The sequence below is a fragment of the Tiliqua scincoides genome, chromosome 1 (genome assembly GCF_035046505.1).
Source record: "Tiliqua scincoides isolate rTilSci1 chromosome 1, rTilSci1.hap2, whole genome shotgun sequence".
NCBI lineage: Eukaryota > Metazoa > Chordata > Lepidosauria > Squamata > Scincidae > Tiliqua > Tiliqua scincoides.
In genome coordinates, this window is record NC_089821.1 from 71739889 (window position 1) to 71750139 (window position 10251).

The 10251-nt window shown below is 51.0% G+C and overlaps 1 protein-coding gene across 1 annotated transcript; it reads right to left on the reverse strand.

The window, feature by feature from the left end:
• Nucleotides 1–396: 396 nt before the first annotated feature.
• FEV (FEV transcription factor, ETS family member) lies at nt 397–10251 on the reverse strand. The gene is made up of 3 exons (XM_066611160.1): nt 10203–10251; nt 9492–9566; nt 397–899 (listed from the first exon to the last, which is right to left on the reverse strand). The coding sequence occupies exons 1-3, from the start codon at nt 10249–10251 to the stop codon at nt 397–399; spliced, it is 627 nt and encodes a 208-aa protein (XP_066467257.1).

Below are 10251 nucleotides of genomic sequence, written 5' to 3' on the forward strand. Positions count from 1 at the left end.
CAGCCACTTTTGATGTGTGGTTGTATGAGTTGCTTAACTGGGCCTTTGTGCCCTGCCCTCCCCTCAACACTCATTCATGATTGGAGTTCCAAGAGTACCAAGTACAAGAGAGGTCAGTCTGTGTGTGTGTGTGTGTGTGTGTGTGTGTTTCAAATGGCGAACTGGGACATTGCTGAAATGGTCCCTATGAAATTAAGGACTTTGTATTCCTAGGAGAAAGGCCACAGCTCAGAATTGGCCCTCGGTCATGCAGCTCCTTTTTGCTACCACTGAGATCCAACCCTTCTCAATGAAGTCTCCCTCCCCACTACATACTGCCTCCTTAGTCAAATGGGAGGTGTCCCAGGGTGAAATCAGAGGGAACATCCTTTCCCACCCCCTGCAGCCACTTGCAGCCTAGTGGTAGTGGCTGTTCATGTTGTTGAGATGGGAGGTTGCCATGGTACTGAAAGGTGCCGAAGGTTGCAGGCTGTGAGTGGGGTACAAGGTCGGGGTTGAACCTGGCCAATAAGAGAAGCTGGTTGGGGTCACCCCCGAGGCCATGATGTTGAGTTTGGAAATGCCAGAAAAGGGCAAGGGGGCTTGGAATTTGTAGAGGGTGTGGTCAGGCGTGGCTGGCTGGCAGACCTGCGCCAGGCCCTGGAAGTCAAACTTGTAGGCGTAGCGCTTGCCATGCACCTTAGTCATGATGTTCTTGTCATAGTAGTAGCGCAGCGCTCGGCTCAGCTTGTCATAGTTCATGTTGGGCTTGCTCTTCCGCTCCCCCCAGCGCCGGGCCACCTCGTCGGGATCCAGCAGCTTGAACTCCCCATTGGTGCCCTCCCAGGCGATGCAGTTCAGGTTGGCACGGTCTGAAAGCAGTTCCAGCAGAAACTGCCACAGTTGGATCTGCCCACTGCCTGAAATGTCAAAAGATGAGCAGTTAGGAAGGCCTACAATTGGGAGGGAGCAGCCCCCCATGTGAACATAATATAAAAGTGCCTGATATTGAGCCAGACCTTTGATTCCTATCTTTGGTTCCTTCCCAGTAAGAGCTCCTTTAGAGGTTGTGCTAAGTGCAGGCAAATTAGTTGCTCAATGTGTCAACCACATACCTAATGCCCTCTGTGATGTTTTTGCTTCTGGAAGTATTCACAACCGAAATAAGGACTGGCATATAATACAACTTTAATAAACAGAGTGATGCAATAATTAGTAGTCACAAGCTTTCCAGTGCTCAGTCCCATGTTACCTTGGGACCAGTCTCCAAATCACCATTCTCATAGAGCCCAATTCTATGCAGAGACATACAAATGGGGGGCCAGGGGCCTGGGCCCTAGGTGCCAAGCTGCAGGGGGGTGACAGAGGCCACCTCCCAATTTTTTAAATCTTGGTATTTTCAAATAAGACCATCATGTTGTGTGTAATTGGTGTAATTACACAATCAATTGGTGTGTAATTTCATGCAGAACACAATGAAACAAACCACAGTGAAATCAAAATGTATAGCCAAGAAACCAAAAAAGGAAAACACAATCACCTTATGTAACAAAAAGTGAATTACACTGGAATTACCACTGGGAATAGCTTGTTGCAAGCATTTCAGAAAACCAAATGTATTCTTCTAAGTGTACGTATATTTTGCCTTTCTTCCATATTGCAATAAAACTGCTTTTGTATGTATGAGAGAGCAGAAGCCCACTGCATATTTTCTTGATGGGCATTTCTTCTCTGCTTTTGTTTTGGGTTATGATCTCTAATGTTGACTACATATGCGAAACCTATAAGTTCAATAAAAGAAAATGTTCACTGTCTGAGCTTCTTTTCTGGCCATTACTATTATTCATTTCATATCATGACTGTTACTGAAAATAATTTTCTCATGGAAAGGGTGCCAAAAATGTATAGGTCCCTGGAGCCAAATGACCTTTGGCTGCCACTGATTCTATGCAAGTCTACTCAAAGTTAGTCCCATTATAGTCAATGGCACTCCCAGGTAAAAGCGGATAGGATTGTACCCCAAGTATCTATTACACAGATCAACACACATTTTACTTCCTTAAACATTACACCAATTCCTGGATATATTTGGGGTGCTGATTCCAAAAATGGCATCCATTTTGCCCTGTCACATCTAGTTTTGGAGACACAGCATAGCCTTTTTAGTGAATGGTTCAAGTAGCTTTTTATGAAGAAGCTTACACCATGGCTGCCTCATGAGGAAGCTGCTTGAACCCTTCACAGATGAAGCTATACTATATCTCCAAAACTAGACGTGATAGAGTAAAACAGATGCCATTTTTGGAATCGGCACCCTAAATTCAAATCAAACCACCATAAAGTTTGGGAAAAACTTTTCTGACCCTCAATTTTGTAGGCCTGTGTTATAAGCCATCACTGCTCTCCCACAGTTATGTCTAATAATAATGCATCTTGTGTTGAGTTTTTCATACGAGCATGCATGAGGCTACTTTGTCCTGGTCCGTCTCGGGGCTGGCATGTCCATGGGGCAACCTGACTGGTGCCCTGTGTTTCTCATTCATTCCTACTGCCTTGGCTGCCCATTTGCCAGACTGTGGGACAGGCCACCCCACCCTTACTGCTTGCTCTCTGGGATTGCTTGCTGGCTGTGACTTTCATTCACTGGGTGGGTGGGAGAGACTGCTGGAAGCTTTGGCAACCTTTTCCAGTTTGCTGTCTGGGCCTGGGTTGTAAGAATAGTGCTTGTGGGGGCACACATGAAGGGGTGGGTGTGTGATTGATATCTGGGCTCAGGCAGTGGGACCTCTCTGCTTCAGTGTTGTCTGTGCTGGCTGGAGCTGCTTTCTTGGCATTTTGGATGTGGGGCTTTTTCAGCCTTGTGTGGCAAAGCCTGGGATTGAGCCCAGCATCTCCTGCGTACAAGACCTGTGCTCTGCTTCTGTGCTAGGACTCCTTCTCTCACAAAATGTATGTTTTTGGCTGCCACCTGTTTTCTCTGCTGATTTGATTGTGGCATGATTTATTGTAAACCAACATGTGTGAATTTTATTCAGAAAATCAGTATAGACATGTATTTAAAAAGTATATTTTAAAGCAGCCAACAGCCATGGGGGACTTGAACCCACAATCCCCAGTTCTGGAAGTTAATGCTTTATCTATTAGGGCCACTAAGGGCTTGATCCTATCTACTTTTCCAGTGCCAATGCAGTCGCAATGCAGCTTCGAGGTAAAGGAACAAACATTCCCTTACCTTGAGGCCTTACTGATTGCTCCTACGACCACAGGATGCAGTACATGCTCCATTGGCATGGCTGCATCAATGCTGGATAGGACTGGGCCCTAAGCCTCTGCATGCCATTACATGTCATATTTCCCTATTCCATCTCCTATTTCCCTATTCCCTATTTCCCTATTCCATCTCCAATTTATTGATTGGTGAAAGAGGAAAACTACTGTACATTTGGATAGCATTGTACTGGGTGGGGTCTTCTTTCTTTTTCCAGTCAGCGCTTTACACAACATATGACTGGCAGTTGTTGCTCAAGGTTTTTGGGCAGCTGTCTTCATCAGCCCAAGCTACCTGAGATCCCTTTATCTGAAGCTGCAAGAGGTGAACTTGACTTTTCATGAGATTTTTAGGTTGTTCACTGGTTACAGGAGATCTTAATGTTTACATTTTTATGATTTTTTGTAAGCCGCTTTGCTTTCACATACACTATGTGAAGTTTAAAGCCAGAGGAAAATGCACAGGCCTCTACTGGGATTATACTTTTATTCAGAAGAGAGCACAGCCTGAGAAGACTTAGAAAGAATAGGAACAGTGATTTCCTCTCCTATGTTTGTTCTAATCTGTGACCATACGATATGTTCATCATAGACTTTGGGGGTCTCTGACGACATCATCCAAATGTCTGCCTGAGCCAGTATAGCTACCCCTGCGCCAACTCAGGGCCCAATCCTATCCAACTTTCCAGCACTGATGCAGCCTCAGTGCAGCCCCAAGGCAAGGGAACAAATGTTCCCATACCTTGAGGAGGCCTCTGTGACTGCCTCCACACCACAGGATGCAGTGCATGCCCCATTGGCACAACTGCACCAGCATGGAAAAATTGAATAGGACTGGGCCCTCAGAGTGTTGCAAATGTGCTGTAAAGCATGTTTGTGGCTTTTTGTGAACCAGCCCACCAGCCCTGCATCCAGGAGCAGCACAAAATGGAGCAGGTAGCAGGGATGGGGAGAGGGTGGTGGGGAGGCAGGTAGGGAACATTTGTGGGCAGGGGGAGGGTGGAATGGGGTGGATCGGGGCCAGGAGAGGGGTGGGTTCAGAAGAGGCCTCCTTTGCTGTATCCTAACCCCCTTCCCCAGTCCTCCAGGTGTATATAACACCTCCAGGTGTTATATAGCAATATAGCTGGCACGGATCCAAGAAGCCCCATATGGCAGGCTGGGGTCTGACAGGGTGTAAGGGGAAATAGAGCCCCTTACCCCAAGGAGACCTCCAGCTAAGCTGACTGTGCCAGATCAGGTTAGTGCTGTCAGAAACAAACACCAAACGTAAATAAGTGAAGCAAGGGTGGTAAAGTGTTGTCCTGATCATTCATTCATTCATTCATTCATTCATTCAGATTTGTATCCCCACTTCTTCCAAGGAGCTCAGGATAGTGTACAAGGGATACACTCCTTTTGTTTTTTAAAACTTTTAAAAAACTTTTTTAGAACTTAAAAAAATTCAATAATATATGGAGATTGTCATTCGGTCTGGAATCTCTAATCAACATGAGCAGATGAATATTGAGAGGACTGTTTTAATCAGTGAAGCTATTTGCTTATATTTGAGTCTGCATTGGTTCTGGTGTATTCCTGTGAGTTGTGAGATTAACTGTGTTTCTTGCTGCAGTGGAGGATCTGAACACGGGATGAGGTTGTGTTCGTACCCTTGATTGTAGGGTACCCTGCATCATTAAAGCGGATGGCATTGACCAGCACTTTGGCAATGAATCTCATGTTCTTGATACATCCAGGGGAACCGCACTGGACCCCTGGAGTACAATATAGAGCAACTGGAATAGCAGGCTGCCAAGCGCTCTGTGGTGTGCACAGCATATGCACCAGAGGGGATCTGCCCATGGGAGCTTTCTCACTTGCACTGAGATGACAGCTTGAAAAGTGCCCTGTTCAACCCTTCTCCAGTAGAAGCCATATAAAATGAATGTAAGAATGTTTGTTAGTTTGAAAAAACAAAAACAGGCCATTGATTCAGATTTCTGAATTATTTCCCTGCTAAAATCAAGTGTACACAGACATTCTGTACACAGGTATGGGTGCGCCCTCTCCCCCAATATATAAAAAAGAGCACGATCCAGTCAACATTAAACACTTCTAAAGCTGCAGTCCTGTGGATTCTTATCTAGGCATAAGCCCCTCATTTAGCATCGTGAGATTCACGTCTAGATAAGCATGTATAGATGTGCTGTATGCGCATGCAGTTTTATATGGTTCCTTGGGAGTAAACCCTACCTAACCTCAGTGGCATTTCTACCAGGGATCGGGGCTGCGGGTGCTGGAGCTCTGCCATAGACATCAGTGGTACGGAAACACTGTACATGCTGCGTCGCGATTAAGCAGGTTGTCTTAAGTCCGCGGGTAAACGACGATGGCACGATGGGAGCTGTCCTTAGGATCACACTGATTGCAGGGACCAAGCAGGTATGATCCCAGCAATCCGCAACAGCCCCAAAGCGAGGAAAGCAGAATATCTGTCCCCAACCCTTCCTTTTCCTGGTCCTCCTCGGGCTTTTGGGGAAAGGGCTTCTTCTCCTCGCTGGGTTTAGGGGAGGATCCGATCTGAGGCTCAAGCCGCGGCTAGGATGGTCTTGTGAGGATCTCAACCAAGAAGGTGTCCACCAAGCCTTTCCTGAGCACCGGCCCGGGCTCGCTCGCCTACATCGGAGCACTGACATCCAGTCCCACGCCTGCCAACTTCCACGGAGTTCAATGGCACCTGCTACGTCTAGGTTGACAGCCTAAGAGCCCAATCCTATGCCTATCTACTCAGAAGTCAGTCCCATTAGAGTCAATGGGGTTGCTCCCAGGTAAGTGTGGACAGGATTGCAGCCTGAGAACCCAGTCTATGCATGTCTACTCAGAAGTCAGTCCCATTAGAGCCAATGGGGCTTGCTCCCAGGTAAGTGTGGATAGGATTGCAGCCTGCTCGACCCGCTTGACGGGTCATCCTTCCAGTTGCCTCGTTTGGGGTCAGATCCGGTGGAGCAAACCTTGTGCCCTCCAGCCGCCCCAACGTCCCCTCTGCTGCGATCGCGCCCCGGCTGCAATTGTGTGCACACGGACCTTGGGGTCCACCCCCCAGATGCCCTGCCGAAGTGATGCGCACAAGCTGAGCAGCTGCCTGCGGGCAAGCCCCTCTATCTCGAGGACACGGACTGCCCCACCGTCCGGGGTGCTCCGACGGTTTTTAAGAAAGAAAGGAGGCCCACGACGAACGGCTGGAAGGCTCTCTAGCGCGGGATCGATGCTCGCGGGGGGAGGGACTGTTCAGATTCCCAGTCCAGGCAGGAGGAATGTTCCTGGGCCTGGAGATCTTTTTGCGCGCGTAAAGGTGCCAAGTCTCGGGCCGTTCCAAAGGAAAGCGCCTCTTGGAGCCGCACCCCATAGAGATCTGTGGAAGAAAGTCGGGCGGGGAGGTGGTCGGGTGGCTTTCCACGGAGAGTCCTTTCCTCCCCTTCGGGGTGGCCACAGGCAACCCCCCTCTCCCCAAACCGCGAAACGCCTTTCCTAGAAGGCGCACTGGGGGCTGGAGTTGAATCACCAGCAAAAGAAGGTGATGGGGGGGGGCAAGCAGGAGGAAAATTCGAATGAATGTCCAGATTTCCCCCCCCCCAGTCCGTTAAACGGGGTTTCTTATGTAAACCGGTGGAACGTGAGCGGAACGACCCGAACCTCGTTACCGACTGCCTGCACTCTCCTTTGTCTTGGTTTCAACGACGGAAGGATCGTTCACAGTTCCTATTTTAGCATCTTATTGGAGTTCATGCCAGGTCACTAACAGAAGGGTGGAAAATCCCCGAGGCGGCGGGTTGAGAACGGAAACGATTCTTAGCAGCTCCACAGCACAAGCCTCTGCATGTCTACTCTAGAGTAAGTCCCATCGTGTTCACTTGGACTTACTCCCAGGAAAGTTTTGTATCGAATTGCAGCCTCATTTCGTTCAGGAGGGAGATCGCCCGGGGACGTTTCATTTTTTAACCACAAACAACCCCTAATCCGCAGACCCGTTTCGCGCGGGTCCTGATCCAACGCGGACGTCTCTTTCGCTGTTGGGCGTCGGAATGGGAACGAGTCCCGCGGCGCTACTTGGTCCAGAGAAGCCCCGAAGATGCCCCAGAATCTTCTTCGCTCGCATTGTTCCCAGGACCACAGGGCAGGGCCCAAACCCTCCCCCACCCCGTCTAAGGGTCCTCTCTAGGGAAGCCTCCGAACCAAAACCAAAACAGGCTCTTGGGAGAGAGGAACAGGCTGGAATCCTAGACACACTTGCCTGGAAGTAATCCCATTGGACACAATGGAACTTACTTCTGAGTAGGCTTGCAGGGGCTCGTGCGGGCAGTCGGCAGTGCTGGGTGCGTTGCGGGAAGGAAGGGTCCAGCGTGGGCTCTTGGAAAGGGGGGAGGATGTGGAATTGGTCCCCAAATTACCCAACGAGGTTCACCACCAGATCACTGGAAAATTTTCCAGCCCCCCCAGAGTCGTGAGTCGCTGGGGACGCTGACCGCCCTTGCGAGCAAGCGCCACTCCCAGCGCCTGATTCCAGAGACATCCCGACCTACCCCCCTGTGAACATCTTGGGGGAGGAACGGAGGGATGCGGAGGGGGAGGAAGGATGGCTTCACCTGGCAAGTGGAAGGCAGACAGTCAGTGGAGTCCGAAAGGATGGCAGTGGCGTCAGGCTGCGATCCTATCCACGACCTAAGCGTAAACCGCACTGACGAACTGGATTTATATTAAATCCATTTATATTAAATGGTGAATGTATTTTGAATGCGGCTTGCTCCCAAGTGAGTGTGGACAGGACTGCAGTCTTAGAGCCCAATCCTATGCATTTCTACTCAGCAGTAAGCACCGCTGATTCCCAGGTAAATGTGGATACGATTGCAGCCTTAGAGCCCAGTCCTAGGCATGTCTATTCAGAAATAATGCCCATTCTAGTCAATGGGGCTTACTCCCAGGTAAGTGTGGGTAGAATTGTAGCCTGAGAGCCCAATCCTAGGCATGCCTACTCAGAAGCCCCATTCTAGTCAATAGGGCTTACTCCCAAATAAGTGTGGATAGAATTGCAGTCTTAGATCCCAAATCCCATGTATTTCTACTCAGAAGTAAGCCCCATTGCAGTCAATGGGGCTGACTCCCAAGTTAGTGCGGATAGGATTGCAGCCGTAGGACCCAATCCTATCCAATTTTCCAGGGCCAGTGCAGCCTTACCAATGGGGCATACGCTGCATCCTGCGGTGGGGGGGGGGGGAGTCACAAAGGCCTCCTCAAGATATAGGAACATTTGTCCCCTTACCTCGGGGCTACACTGCGGTTGCAGCGGAGCTGGAAAGCTGAACAGGATTGGGCCCTTAGTGCGCAGCCGGATCCCATTCGGAAGATGTCAGGTATGGAAGGGCTGCTGGTCTGAAAGGCGGAGGGGGGGTCTGAGAGGGGGCGACCTGAAGCTCTTGGAAGGAAGGTCCATTGAAAGTCACGGGGCTGCAGACCTCCATGTGGAAGGTGGAGGCAGCAGTTTCCCATCGTTTTCGGCATTTAAAAAAAAATCCCCGTTTTCATTGGTATCACAGCCCCGGGGGAGGGGGGTGAGCCCCTTTCGTTTCCAGGACTGGCTTGGGAAGGGTGTTCGAAAGCAACGAACCCGGTTCATCTCCTCCTTGCACAAAGACGTAGGCGGGAAGGTATCGACTCCAGCACTGTGGGCCCGATCCTACCCACTGTCCCTGCCCACGGGCAGGCGGCCACGGAGTCCTCTTCAGGGTAAGGGAATGTCAGTTCCCTTACCGCATTGCGGCTACATCCCTTGGACCGGATTGGGCCCTGCACCGGCAAGCCCTGGCGCAGAGAGCGGCTTTTCCCTTCTGTCCCCTCCCGGCGATGCCGTCGAGTTTGGTCTTGCGACGGATGGAGTTCAAGCATCCCTTTCTAAATCCCCCCCCCCCAAGTAGGAAGAGCAGCTACTGAGCGAAGTGGGAATCCCTCCGACAGCGCCCTTCTCAGATCTTCGAAAGGGAAAAAGGATGCCCTTCAAGATGCGGAGCCTTGGTATTCTTTTTTTGGGGGGGAGGGGGGGCTGCACTGGCACCGTCGCCATCTCATCGCAATTGGGTACCGCGGTGGGAGATCTGCCCTTTGGAAGGAGCCTACAAACCGACCACACTACGGCAACTACACTGGAGGGCGCGTACGCGAGGCGCCTCTTGGAAGAGTCCCCGAGCCCCTCTCTCTCCCAGTGCCGCTCTTACCTTTCTGAACCCCGGGCCCCAGCGAGCCCCACGCCTGGTTCTTGCCGTCTTTGAACAGCGACTCCCCAACCGGGTCTGTAAGGGATAAGAGAGAGAGAAGCGGTGAGAGTCCAATCCTAGGCATGTCTACTCGAAAGTAAGTCCCATTAGAGTCATTGGGGCTTACTCCCAGGAAAGTGTAGATAGGATTGTAGCCTGAGTGAGTGACAGCCCAATCCTAGCTACACTTTCCTGGGAGTAAGACCCGTTGACTTTAATGGAACTTACTTCTGAGTTGACATGCATAGGCTTGCCCAAGTCTATGCATGTCTACTCAGAAGAAAGTCCCATCCTAGTCAATGGGGCTTACTCCCAAGTAAGTGTGGCTAGGACTGCAGACTGAGTGAGTGGGGCAAGGCAAAGCCCCCAACCGAGCCCAGCAGCAGCTCCCACCCAGGAGGCTTTGGGGAAGGGAGTCCCTTCTCCGCGCACGCCCCGTCCCCCCTCCGCCTCTCCCCCCCGCGGCCAGGCGCTATGAAGCCAGGAAGCGCGTCCAGGAAAAAGGAAATCCGACTTCCGACGGCAGCCGTCGAGGCCGCTTTAAAGAGGGGGAAGGCAGGCGCGGCGGCCGGGCGCCGCTTCTTCAGGGCGCGGAGGAAGCAGGCAGGGGCAGCAGCGGAGGGGCAGCCCCCGAGCCGGACGGGCAGCCCCCGCCGGTCCCCCGCGCCCTACCTGGCAGGTACATGTTGAGCAGCAGGGTCCGGGCCGCGCCGCGTCTCAT